At 35.8% G+C, this 13,986-nt stretch overlaps 1 protein-coding gene and 1 non-coding gene across 2 annotated transcripts in view; one reads left to right on the forward strand and one right to left on the reverse strand.

Annotated features, from left to right (window-relative positions):
* The window catches only part of TIAM2 (TIAM Rac1 associated GEF 2), a 530,223-nt gene that overhangs the window by 90,728 nt on the left and 425,509 nt on the right, over nucleotides 1–13,986 (forward strand). Inside the window, 4 exon segments of the mRNA XM_055267826.2 lie at nucleotides 1,463–1,607; nucleotides 4,398–4,466; nucleotides 8,461–8,679; nucleotides 9,457–10,923. Coding sequence (XP_055123801.1) covers nucleotides 1,463–1,607; nucleotides 4,398–4,466; nucleotides 8,461–8,679; nucleotides 9,457–10,923 — 1,900 coding nt within the window.
* LOC129477712 (U6 spliceosomal RNA) lies at nucleotides 2,405–2,508 on the reverse strand. The gene has a single exon (XR_008655904.1). It is a non-coding gene; the product is annotated as a U6 spliceosomal RNA (small nuclear RNA).

Raw genomic sequence — 13,986 nt, forward strand, 5'->3', positions numbered from 1 at the left:
ATGTTTAAATATGTTTGTTTATTGAACAAATATTTATTGAGTACTGGCTCTGTGACACTCACTCTTCTAGGTATCAGTGAAAAACTCCCACAAATCTCTGCCCTTTTGGAGCTTTTATTCTCAATAGTGGTGACAAAAAATGTAAAATAAATACGATTATGAGATCCTGTGGAAGGAAAAAGGTAGCGTAAGGCTGATCTATTTTAAATAGAATGGTGAGGATAGACCTAATTGAGAATGAGAAATTTGAGCAATGACTTAAAAGCACTAAGGGAGTTAACCATGTGGATATCTGATGAAGAACATTCTGTTCAGAGGCAACAACCAGTGCAAAGGTCCCACACCAGGAATATGATTGGTGTGGTCTAGGAGTGTTAAGTGGGCTAGAATAAAGCCAGTCCTCTCTAAGGACTTTGGCTTTCACTTGGAATGAGATGGATGGTGGGTCTTTACATGTGACAAAAAGAGAGAGAGAAAGATGAGGAGTCATTGGAGGATTTTGAGCAGAGGAGTGACTTGATCTGGTTTACAGTTTTAAAGGATTGCACTGGTTACTATTTTGAGAATAGGCTGTAGTGAGCTTTGAGCAGGGAGACCAGTTAAAAGACAGTTGTAGCAATCCAAATGAGAGCTGGTGGTGGCTCAGAATAGACTTCTGGAGTGTCTATTGCACTGGAGGTAATGAGAAAATAGTGGAGGTAATGAGAAATGGTCAGATACTAGGTGTCTTTTGAAGGTGTTGTAACCAACAGGACTTTTACTAGTATGATTGGATTTGGGGTTATTATGAGCAAAAGCAGAGGCAAGGTTTTTGGTCCAAGAAATTGGAAAGATAGAGTTACCATTATCTGAGACTGGGAAAGACTGAGAAGAGTTCTTTTGGGAAGGACGACTGGAAAATCAGTTGTTTCATACATGTTGTTAGGTAGAAGTATCTTTCAGTCAGCACAATTGGGATGTTGAATAGACACTTGATGTAATGTGAAATTTACAAGAGAGGTAAAGCTGTGGTGCAGATGAATACTTGCGACTTTTACCTAGAGTGAGTAAAAGGTACTTATGCTAGGATTAGAAAATAAATTTATGAGAAATTTAAGCCATTCTAAAGCTGTTATTGACATGCTTCCTAATGGTGGTTAGGTTGCATAACAGGTATTACTGAGTGGGAGATGGCACTTTAAAATGGAGCATAATATTCAGTGTTGAACTAGGTGACCATTAGTTTACATCACTTGAATGTAAGATCAAATTCATAATCTCCAAGTAAAAACTCTCTGTTGAATAACGTTGCCTTGTTTTTACCCTAAGTAGGTTCGCTTGCAAGTATACAAAAAGGGGGCATAAAACCCTTTTTATAGTATTTGTTACTATCCTGAAAGAGAAATAGAATAATTTGCCTTTAGTTGTTCCAAGATGCAGGTGAATAAACTGATGAGTAAACTTTTTTGTCTATCCACAAAAGATTCCAGTGGCGCCAGCCGTGCCTACAGTTAGTTTAGTCCCACCAGCATTTCCTGTGTCGATGCCGGTTCCTCCTCCTGGATTCAGTCCAATCCCTCCACCTCCTTTTTTAAGAGCAAGTTTTAACCCTTCACAACCACCACCTGGTAAGGAATTTTTGTTTTAATATTTGAACTCTGTTTAGATTATCATTTAAGTTCTTCTTCTTCCATATTTAAATACCATAGAGCAGTGGTTCTGAGACCGTAGCATGCATGGGCTTGTTAAAGCACAAATGGCTGGGCCCAGCCTCCACTGTTTTTGCTTTACTCGGTCTGTGGTAGGGGCCAGATAATCTTATTTTCTAACTTGTTCTCAGGATGCAGATTGCGGGGAGAAGCAGCACTGACAGAGAAAAATGGAATTTCTTTAGAATAATTGAAAACCATGGCCGGGCATGGTATCTCACGTCTGTAATCCCAGCACTTAGGGAGGCCAATGTGGGCAGATCACTTGAGGTCAGGAGTTTGAGACCAGCCTGGCCAACATGGTGAAATCCCATCTGTACTAAAAATACAAAAATTAGCTAGACGTGGTGGCGCAGGTCTGTAATTCCAGCTACTCGGGAGGCTGAGGCAGGAGAATGGTTTGAACCTGGTAGGCAGAGGTTGCAGTGAGCCGAGATCGTACCACTGCGCTCCAGCATGGGTAACAGAGCAATTACTTTGTCTCAAAAAGAAAAAAAGGTGAAAAAAAAAAAAAGAATTATTACTCTTAAAATACTGTAAAATTTCTGTTGCAGTTTTTATATGAAAGTTCTCTAATAATTATCAGCATTTCACCAGAAAATTTGCATTGTCCCTCCTAAGAATCAGTAGGCTCCATTTTGACATTAGAAATTATATTTAAAAGGATAACTGAATTTTTAATACTTCGTTTTGACCTAATAAATTACTTTTATTCTTTAAATATGGAACACTTCACAAATTTGTGTGTCATCCTTGCACAAGAGCCATGCTAATCTCTGTATCATTCCAATTTTAGGGTATGTGCTGCCAAAGCAAGTACTGACCTAATAAATTACTGATAAACAAAAAAAAAGTTTCTTGAATTAGATTTTCCAGGTGAAAACTATAGATTACTTAAACACAACTTAAATATATAGTTTAAGATAGAGCTTTTAGGCCGGGCGTGGTAGCTCACACCTGTAATCCCAGCACTTTGGGAGGTTGAGGTAGGAGGATCGCTTGGGTGCAGGAGTGCAAGACCAGCCCAGGAACAGAGTGACACCCTGTCTGTACAAAAAATAAGAAAGTAGCCAGGTGAGGTGGTACACACCTGTAGTCCCAGCTACTCAGGAGGCTTGAGCCCAGGAGGTGGAGGCTACAGTGAACTGTGTTCGCACCACTACACTCCAGCATGGGTGACAGAGTGAGACCCTGTCTCAAAAAAAAAAAAAAAAAAAAAAAAAAAAAAAAAAATCTTTTATTATTAGACCATGGGAGGTTAGGTTAGAAAAATGATGGAGAGATACTTGTGAACTCCTGGAAGCAAGTGATCTTCCCACCTCAACCTCCCAAAGTGCTGGGATTACAGGTATGAGCCACCACGCCCAGCCTAAAAGCTCCATCTTAAACTATATAAGCAATTACATACACATATTGATGAGATATGCATTTAAGTTATAGTTTTTACCTAGAAACTCTAATTCAAGAATTTTGTTATCAAAGTTTATTAGGTCAAAACAATATATATATAGTTTTTCCAAATTAAACAAAATGTATTTGAATTCATGAATTATTTGCATATTAGAAGAAATACAGTATGTTGACTTCTGTAACTTAAGTTCTTAGATGTTGGGTAGAGTTTTTAGCAAGACTAAAAAATTGTCTGAGAATGGTAATTTATAGGTCATGTAAATGTTCTAAATTACAGTTTAATGTGTAATTGGAAATTGATACAGATTTTAATAACTTTATTTTAAATATTGAAAAGTTTGTTAATTTTCTGTTTGTGATTTCAAAATTAAATATTTCAGAAGATATTTTTAAGTGATTATTTCAAAAATCATAACGATATAGGCTTTATAAAGTCATTGTTCCTTATTAATTTGTTGAAAAATCATGTATTTTTATTCTTATTTTTAGCCACTTTTTAAAATGTACAAAAGGTATATTTTATTAAAAATAAAATTAAATATGTATATCATATAATTTACCGCAAAATTTAGTTACAATCAGGATTGTGAGAGGAGGAATAAACCTTGAATACCAAAGTAGATTTTATAGTTTAAAATTATTTTAGTCACTGTTTTCTAGTTGAATGTAATGGTAGCTTTATATTTCAAAAAATGCAAAGAAGCAAATTTATAGTGTGATATTTAAAATGATTAAGAAGCTGAGCACCATGGTGTGTGCTTCTGGTCCCAGCTACTTGGGAGGCTGAAGTAGCAGGATTGTTTGAGCCCAGGAGTTTGAGACCAGCCTGGGAAACATAGACTTGGTATCTAAAATTAATAATTTATTGAAACCATTAAAAAGCCAATATTAAATTGAAGATTTACTTCAGTGCTTAAAACATAAATTGTGTTATCCAAAGTTAACAAATATTTTGATCTGAGTAAACACATGTATCGAATAAATAAAATGGCATATATAAACAATTTACCTGGCTCCTATTAGTCTTTGATTTTACAGCACCATAGAGCATGCTACGGGACTTGAATGAGTAAATAAATAGGATATTCTCATAAATCAGGATCTCTGCTTTACCTAGCTTATTAGGGATCAAATAAGGCAGTGTATATAAAAGCCATTTTTAAAATAGAAAATATATATATAAATATGAGGTTGTAGTCCATTTTAAGAATATGAAGTTTCATTTGTAGCTATTGGAATCTTTCATTTAAAATAAGTAATTTTTCTTGTGCTATTTTTTGGGTTTTTTTTTTCGTGTAGGTTTCATGCCGCCTCCAGTTCCCCCACCTGTTGTGCCACCCCCTACGATTCCACCAGTAGTACCAACATGTAAGTTTTCTACTTTTAGAGTTTTCTTTATTCATGGTAGTGTTAATTTTAGTGTGTCAGTTCTCATTCTTGTGAATTACTGTTAATATTTTTATTATGAAAGCTTTAAGACAAATGCATGTTAGATAATTTCTAAAATACTAACGGTAGATGACAGTTCTTATTTAAATTTGCTTAGTTGTCTTAAACTCTTTTTTTGTTGTTGTTTTTTGTTTGTTTGTTTTTGTTTTTGAGACAGAGTCTTGCTGTTGCCCAGGCTGGAGTGCAGTGGTGTGATCTCGGCTCACTGCAGGCTCCACCCCCTTGGGTTAACGCCATTCTCCTGCCTCAGCCTCCTGAGTAGCTGGGACTACAGGCACCCGCCACCTCGCCCGGCTAGTTTTTTGTATTTTTAGTAGGGACGGGGTTTCACTGTGTTAGCCAGGATGATCTCGATCTCCTGACCTCATGATCCGCCTGCCTCGGCCTCCCAAAGTGCTGGGATTACAGGCGTGAGCCACCGCACTCGGCCTTAAACTCTTATGATTGATTTTATTTTAGTCAAAATTCAGAGAAGGTCCTCTCATCCTATTTGTGTTTTTTTTGTTTTGCTATGTGTATTAAATGTCTTAATGTTAGTGCAGTCCTGCCCCAGTCCTCCCTTCCTTTTCTTAATGCTCATGACTTGTTGAAGAAACAGTTCAGTTCTGTGTATAAGAGCTTAAATAATGGATTTGGTTTTTTGCTTCTTTGTGGTACTGAAATTACTGTCTTTGCATTTCCTGTAAAATGGAAGTTAGCGCCAAAGGCTTGCTTAGATTCCGGTTCACCTGTTTTAGCAAGAATACTTGAGAAGCAAAATGCTGTAGGATTGGTATTATATATCACATCAGAAGTCTTGCAGTGCCTTTTTGTCCTCTTGCCCCACATCATTTTTGGGGCCCGGGTGGGCGGTGTAAAAGTTTATTTTTTAGAGCAGTTTTTTAGGTTCACAGCAAAATGGAGCCAAAAGTGCAGAGGATTCCCCTAAGCCCCCACCCACCACACATGCACAGGCTCTCATGATCAACATCCTCCACCAGAGTGGTACATATGTTACAATTAGCCAGCCTATATTGACAAATCATTATCACCCAAGTCCTTAGTTTGCATTTTGATTCACTCTTGGTGTTTTGTTCCTCTTTTAATGATGTTATTAAGATTGATCAGAACATTCAGTGGAACAGTGGAACCTGGTCATTAAAAACATTTCCTTTCATCCATTGATCATTGTTTCTTAGATCTACTTTTTATTAGTTGCAGAGTGGTGATCTTTCTAAATGTATAATTCCTTCCATGTTTCTTAAATGAAGAAAAAGTTTTCCTTAATCAGGTAATGGTACTTAGTTACCTTGAAGTGTGGTTTGTACAGGAAAGTCAGGGTAGATGCTATTTTTTCTTTAATTGCCATTTCTCAGCGTCATGAGATCTATAGGTATTTCCAGTGATACCCAGTGACCGAAGAGAGATTTCTCTTATTTCTCATCTTCTCCTCCCTTGTCCCTCTCTCCCTTTTTTTTTTCCTCCTTCAGTTTCTTTAGTATTTATGGATTAATGGATTTTTACTTCTAGTGAGTTGCATTTTTTTTTTTTTTGAAGTGCAAATTGTTTCATCTTTGGACGGTGGGAGACCTGTGTTGCCTCCCTGTCACATTAGTTTTGAGAGCTACTTAGCTTTTTGGCCCAGTATATCCCAGACAAATCTTGTATTTTCCTCCCTCCAATCTGAGAATCAGCCATTTTTCCAATTGGGGTATGGTATCTAGAGAATTCAATCTGGGTACTAGATTCTCATTTTGCTCTTGAGTTTTCATTGAGTCTAGGAATTTTTAGTGGACAAAACTAGAAAATGTGCATTTTGAACAGAAAATGAATATGAACTATTATTAAACAAATTAGCTACTTTGATTTTTATATTTGTTTGTGTTCTCATATACTGAAAACAGTAACATGATTGCTTTTCATTTTCGTACAAAATAGACATACACGTAGTAGTTTGAAAGTAGTGTTACTGCCAACAAGGCTACCAGATGAAACTAAGATTTTTCTGCCACTTTTTTTTATCCCAAAGGTGTATAATCATAACTAGGGGTACATGTGCAGGTATCTATAAATATTTGTTTGTTACATGAGTAACCTCTATAACAAACACAAGTTTACCTGTATAACGAATGTGCACATGTACCCTTGAACCTAAAAGTTTAATTAAAAATGTATAATCAAATTACTGTTTATCAGGGTTACCTGAAATCTTTTCTTTGTAGTTGTGGTGCCAGTTTCATAAGTGATTTTTTTTTTTTTTTTACATTTTTATGGGAAATACACTCTAGCTTACTTGGTTTTGATATCTGTATTTTCTTTACTAGAATAGACATTTCAAAAGTAATGCAGCACAACAGTAAATATAGACATTTATTCATTTCCTTTTTCCTATCATTGGACATTACAGAAATGCTAAATATACCCTTTTAATAATTTTTTCATTCTAGTCTACTCTTTATCTGCAGTAATTCTCCAACCTTCTGAAAAAACCTTTAGTAATTCAGGCAAGCCTAGCTCAAAAATTAGACCTGAAGAGTGTATGTGATATATAAAGATTTTAACTTTTGATTATCTCATTCATTTTCCTTGTATTCTTAAACTTTTTCTCCCTTTCAGTGTTTACATAGCTTTAAAATTTGGCCAGGCATGGTGGCTCATGCCTGTAATGTCAGTACTTTGGGAGGCTGAGGTGGGTGGATCACTCGAGGTCAGGAGTTTCAGACCAGCCTGGCCAACATGGTGAAACCCCGTCTCCACTAAAAATACAAAAATTAGCCAGGTGTGGTGGCGCACGCTGTAATCCCAGCTACTTGGGAGGCTGAGGCAGGAGAATCACTTGAACCCAGGAGGTGGAGGTTGCAGCGAGCCGAGATCACGCTACTGCACTCTAGCCTGGCAACCGAGCAAGACTCTGTCTCAAAAAAAAGATAGATTTAAAAGTCTTTCTTTTTGTTATTGTTGGTTCATTAGGAAGAATTGTTTATTCTTTCTGAAAATTAGACAAAGTGTTCAGAAGTCTTTTCTGAATTCACTGTTCACAGAGGCTTACCCTAGAGCCAACCTCCCAATTTTTTCCTAGTTCACTAATTTTGGAAAATCTGCAGTCAATTAATGGAAAAAGAGAAATAATTGTGTGCCAGATGCTATCCAAATTGCCTTTGCTGTCTCATTTAATTCTCTTAATGCTTGTGCATGACCACAGGTGTTTTTATTTTTGTAGCTCTGTTGTATGCTAACAGTTTGTTCAGGTAATCTAGGGTTACATATGAAGATAAAACATTTCCTCAGTTCTCCGAGTATGATTTTATGGTATTCTAAGTGACATATTGGACTAAAAATTTTAATTGTGTAATTATTTTGTATTCCTCTGGTTGTGTTTTTTAATATATGTGACAAATGCACTCAGGGATATTTCTACCCATTCTTTAAGATGGAAAGTTTATAGCTTCATATTTGTAGTCCACCTTATGTATTCTCATCTGATGAGTTTCTAACTTCATCTGACAAAAGGTAATGTTAAATGAATGTTAGGACCCTAGTACATTGTAATTGCAGGGGGATTGGGCAGATTTTCATACTTACACATTTCAGTCTGCACTAGTCATTTCTGTATGTTTAGAGATTCACTTAGTCTGGCATTCCTAGAAAATTATTAATTTTTTTGTTACTAGAATTTACTTTTTTTGAGTGCTGGTCTTAACATTTTGGGTGAAATATTTCTGAAAATTGTTAGTTTTCCCTATTTTTGGATAAAGCTTTCTAAATGTAATTTAGCCTATTCATGATGACTCATTTTGTCATTTGAGCATTGGTTATTATATAATGTGCTTAGTAATACAGAGATGCCATTAAATTAAATACTCAAACTGCCAGAAAACTTAGCACATGAATTGACTCATTAAATCTGAAATATATTTTTCTCCTCTTCAAACAGCTTTAGTGCAGCCGTCATTATCCATGACACCGGAAACTGTGAAAGACGTTGGATTTGGTAGCCTTGTTATACCAGGCGGTTCTGTTGCCAGCAATCTTGCTACTTCCGCTCTGCCAGCTGGAAATGTTTTTAATGCTCCAACTAAACAGGCAGAGCCTGAAGAAAAAGTACCTCATCTTATAGACCACCAGATTTCTTCTGGTGAAAACACCAGATCAGGTAAATAATAATAATAAAATTTAAAAAAAGAGGTTGCCTCTCTGTATTTGGTGTTTAATTCTGGGGTGGCATGCGTTTGTAACCACTTCAATCTACAAATGCTGAAATGTCGCACTTTTTTTTTTAAAAGAGATCACTATGTCCTAAAATTTCTATTTGAAAAAGTGGCCTTCTGTTCAGGGTAATCTAGATTTCAATATGTTGCCATTAAGACCCTCACACCACCACTCCTTTTTTTTTGTCCTGTTGGGACTACTTCAGTGTGTTGTCAAAATAATATTGCACAAAATCTGTATACTTATAGGAAGATAAAAATGAAGAAGTATTGGGTGTGAATAACTTCTGTTGGGAACTTACTTCTAATAGGTATTATCCAGCTAGCTCTAGAAGATAAATATGGTGTTTGAAAGCAGTAAGTCCTTTTTCTATGGTCCCACTGTTGGTACATTAAGAATTACGGTTTAGAGGCACTTGACCTTAATGCCTGTTTGGGTCTCTTCCAAGCGTACTTTCCTTTCTCTCCTGTCCTAAAGCCTTTTAAACCTCCACTCCTGTTCTTCAAAAAAAAAAAAAAAAAAAGAATTATGGTTTAGAAAGGCTTTTATTAAAGGTGGAAAATCAGTATAATACCTGACATTTCTGTTTAACTTAAAAAGATTTCATGTAGTAGCTATTGTACCTTGATTATTGGGGGATACAAGTAGCTGATTAAGCTAAAATTATTGGAAACTTTTGACTGTTATTTTGAGTTTTTTCTCTCTTTTTTTTTTTTTTTAGTGATTCCAAATGATATTTCAAGTAATGCTGCAATTTTAGGAGGACAGCCGCCAAATGTGACAAGCAATTCTGGAATTCTGGGAGTCCAAAGACCAAATGTATCAAGTAATTCTGAAATTCTTGGGGTCCGGCCATCTAATGTTTCCAGTAGTTCTGGGATTATTGCAGCCCAACCACCAAATATTCTAAATAACTCTGGAATATTGGGAATACAGCCACCCAGTGTGTCAAATAGTTCTGGACTTTTGGGAGTGCTACCCCCACATATACCTAACAATTCTGGACTTGTAGGAGTGCAGCCACCAAATGTTCCAAATACTTCTGGACTTCTGGGAACACAGCCACCAGCTGGACCTCAAAACTTACCGCCTTTAAGTATCCCTAATCAAAGGATGCCCACAATGCCAATGTTAGACATTCGTCCAGGACTAATACCACAGGCACCTGGGCCAAGATTCCCTTTAATACAGCCTGGAATTCCACCCCAACGGGGAATCCCACCCCCATCGGTACTTGATTCAGCTCTTCATCCACCACCCCGTGGACCTTTTCCTCCAGGAGATATTTTTAGTCAACCAGAAAGACCTTTTTTAGCTCCTGGAAGACAAAGCGTAGACAATGTTACTAACCCAGAAAAAAGGATACCACTTGGGAATGATAACATTCAACAGGAAGGAGATAGAGATTACCGGTTTCCTCCTATAGAAACCAGGGAAAGCATTAGTAGACCTCCCCCTGTGGATGTTAGAGATGTGGTTGGGCGGCCTATAGATCCAAGAGAAGGTCCTGGACGGCCTCCGCTAGATGGTAGGGATCATTTTGGAAGACCTCCTGTAGATATAAGAGAGAATCTTGTGAGGCCAGGTATAGATCATCTTGGTCGAAGAGACCACTTTGGCTTTAATCCAGAGAAGCCCTGGGGGCATAGAGGAGATTTTGATGAGAGAGAGCATCGGGTTCTACCGGTCTATGGTGGTCCAAAAGGCTTACATGAAGAAAGAGGTAGATTTCGGTCTGGAAACTTTCGATTTGATCCTAGAAGTGGTCCTTGGAACCGAGGATTTGGACAAGAAGTTCACAGAGATTTTGATGACCGCAGAAGACCCTGGGAGAGGCAAAGGGATAGGGATGACAGAGATTTTGATTTCTGCAGAGAAATGAATGGAAATCGTCTTGGACGAGACAGAATTCAAAACACTTGGGTTCCCCCTCCTCATGCTCGGGTTTTTGATTATTTTGAAGGGGCCACTTCTCAACGAAAAGGTGATAATGTGCCTCAGGTTAATGGTGAAAATACAGAGAGACATGCTCAGCCACCACCTATACCAGTACAGAATGATCCTGAACTTTATGAAAAACTGACATCTTCAAATGAAATAAACAAGGAGAAGAGTGACACAGTTGCTGATATAGAAAGTGAACCAGTGGTAGAAAGCACAGAAACTGAGGGGACATAATCATCACTCAGTAGGTAAAAGATACCTTTTGTAAAGTTGTCATCTCTCTGTAATAGATAATGGCTGACTGGACCATAGTTGTTCACTTTTGTCTGCCAGAATTAAGTTAATCTGATGTTCATGTTCACCTTTCTCTTAAAATAATTGTACAACTGACTTGTATAGACATTGTTCTTAATATGAACATGGTAGGTAAACTTTTTTTTTATTTTTTTCTGATAAAATATAAATGTTGGCCCCAGATTCTTTTAACGTCAAGGAAATGAGTAACAGCTTGTCAGAGACTTCCTATGGAAGAAAGAATTTTTTAGATAACTATCATTAGGTGGGATATGGTAATAGATATATTTCAGAATAGCAAGTGGTGGTATATCTTATCCATATCTTTAGGCTGCTGCAGAATTTTAAGGTTATAGATAAAGCTGTGATATTTTATGCAAAGACTGGCTCTAGGTATTTGAGGAGCACAATACAGAGATTTTAAAAAGTGATTTTGTAAAATCTACACTATGGTCTCTGTTTCTCCAAAGTAAGTGTTTGTGATTTGTTCCTCATACTGCAGTGAGTAAAAAAGATACAAGAAAACAACAACATAAATATTAAAGTACGTTTCAATGTTGGGTGAATTTTGTTTTTAGATGCCAATAAAACTTATTTGTTTGATAACAGTGTTCTAGGAATTGTATTTTTTTAATCTATAAATTCTTAAAACCTTGAATTATTATTAGCATGTGCTTATTTTTTGCAAAAGGTTTCTATCATAACAGCAATGAACTATGTGGTGGAAAAAGCATGTACTTTGATATAAAAATCATGCAGCCTCCTCAGTATGTGTATAATATCTGTGTATGTTTATTGTGGAAGTCGTGTAGCTTTTTTCTGTTTCTCTGTATGTCCGTCTTCATGCACATACAGAGAAAATAGAAAGTTGAAAAAGTTTAGATAATAAAATATTCTTTTAAATCTGGTAGAATATTGGAGAAATGTGGCTAATTAACAAGGGTTATAGTTAAAGCTCTTAGTCTTGATGAAGGTAAAATAAGAGATATTATAAAGAGATACATTGGTAGTTTGGCAGTTCTATTTTTAATATAGGTAAGCATGAAGCCAGAGTTAGCATGGAGCCAAATTTCACATAAATGCTTGCATTGGTTTGTTTCACACTATATTTGCTATTCTGCATAGATAGTACTGACACTAAAGTACTCACTGGTCACGTGCCTGAAGTTAATTTCTTAATTGCACAAAATGTGTAGTGGTGCTGGTGGACTTAAAGACATTAATATGTATACCAGGAACATAATACCCATCATGTGTTTTGTAGGGCTCTGGGTAACACTGTAGCCTCCAAGGTAAACTGAGTAAGAAAAAAAGTGGGGGTTGGCTTCCTGTTTGTTTTTGCTTTTGCTTTTAATTTTTATTTGCTGTTTGTTCTCTTTTAGGTTTTACTTATATACACAGATATAAAACCATTGGTGTTTTTAAGTTTCTAATGGAAGGCTTTTATTTGGTTCTATGAGTAGTCATTTTGTTTCCAGTGTCTTACCAGCAATTCATCATTTGCTCTGTTTATCTAAAATTTCTAAGCAAAGATAGCTCCAAAAAATGATAGAACATACCAGACATTTAAAATTGGATTGGTCTTGCCTACCTCTGATGACCTAGAGAGCTATAAGAACTTTAAGGTTCCTGGTCAAAAATGAAAGACTTCTTACAAGTTCTGAACAGAGATAGTACAATATTTATTTTGTTATTTAGAAAAGTAAAGAGTAAAAATATTTCAATGGTATTTACTTCCAAGGTAATTCAATTCAATCAATAATTTGAGTTGGTTTCAGCTCTTTTTTCCTTAGGGTAATGAGGAAAAACTATTACATGGGTACAAAGTTTTAATGTTCAGGAAATATTGGCCTTGCCCTTAAGGAAATTATATTGGCTGAGATTTCTCTCAAACTAGTTCAGTTGTGTTTACCATTATTAAAATTAAGTGACAGCCACTTGGATTAAGTAGCAATAAAAAGCATGAGACTTTCTAGTGATTTTTGATGCTGAGCTTCTTATCACTGTTGAGCCTTCATATGTGTACTTGAAAAAAAAATGTACAAGCATTGCACTGGTTTGAAGATTCTAGTGGTGAAAGTTACCTAACCAGTTATCAGTACTGTATCTAGAAACCAGTCTTGGAAATGTGTGATGACACTCTTTTAAAATAGTTAAAAGAAATGATTATGTGCTTGTGTTTTGTCCTTGTTTTTTGTTATATAGAATTGAAGTGAAAGGAGATTATCCTCATTCAGAATTTTCAAAACTCATAATTGCATTTGCCATTTTTTAAATGATGGAGAGAAAAGTTAATTATCTTACTTTGATAAATTTGGCATAGGACCTATCACATTTTTTATGCTTTTGGTCACAATTCTGTCACTAGAATACTAGCAATTAGAAATGTGCAAGGAGTAACCTAACCACTTTAATACATTGGTTTGAAGTGTTGCAAGCAGTGATAACTAGACACCAAATCACGTAGTGTTTTAATTTGTGACATGTTAGAATGATATGCCTTTCTGCAGTATTAGTGAACAGAACCACTAATTCTTAAATTTTTATCTGTATTTAAACATTTCATTAAACATTAGCTTGTGTTCTTAGCATAAATGCATACACTGATAGAAACTTATTTTACAGCAGAGTAATCTGCATCATATGTTCCTTTATTTTAATTTTATTTCAATAAAGGGTAGACAAATAATTTGAAAGTATCGGAAGATGAAAATACTAGAAGTGTGAAATTAAAACTCTGGAAGTAACTCCATATAATATTTAATAGATAAAAATGCATTCATTATTTACTCTATTGCATTCTTACCAGACCAGTTCCTCTTGTCCTGAGAGTGCAGTTTCTTCATTAAATTTATTTGCCATTTTTCACTCATATAAAAGATTATAGTTTAAGGAGCCACACATTTAGGGTTGTTTGGGGGTTAGGGGACATTTTGTAAATTTAAAAATGAGAAGTCATCTTTTTAATTTGAAAAAGTGCTTTTTAAATAAACACTGTATTTTGTGGGATATA

The sequence above is a fragment of the Symphalangus syndactylus genome, chromosome 2 (assembly GCF_028878055.3).
Source record: "Symphalangus syndactylus isolate Jambi chromosome 2, NHGRI_mSymSyn1-v2.1_pri, whole genome shotgun sequence".
Lineage (NCBI taxonomy): Eukaryota > Metazoa > Chordata > Mammalia > Primates > Hylobatidae > Symphalangus > Symphalangus syndactylus.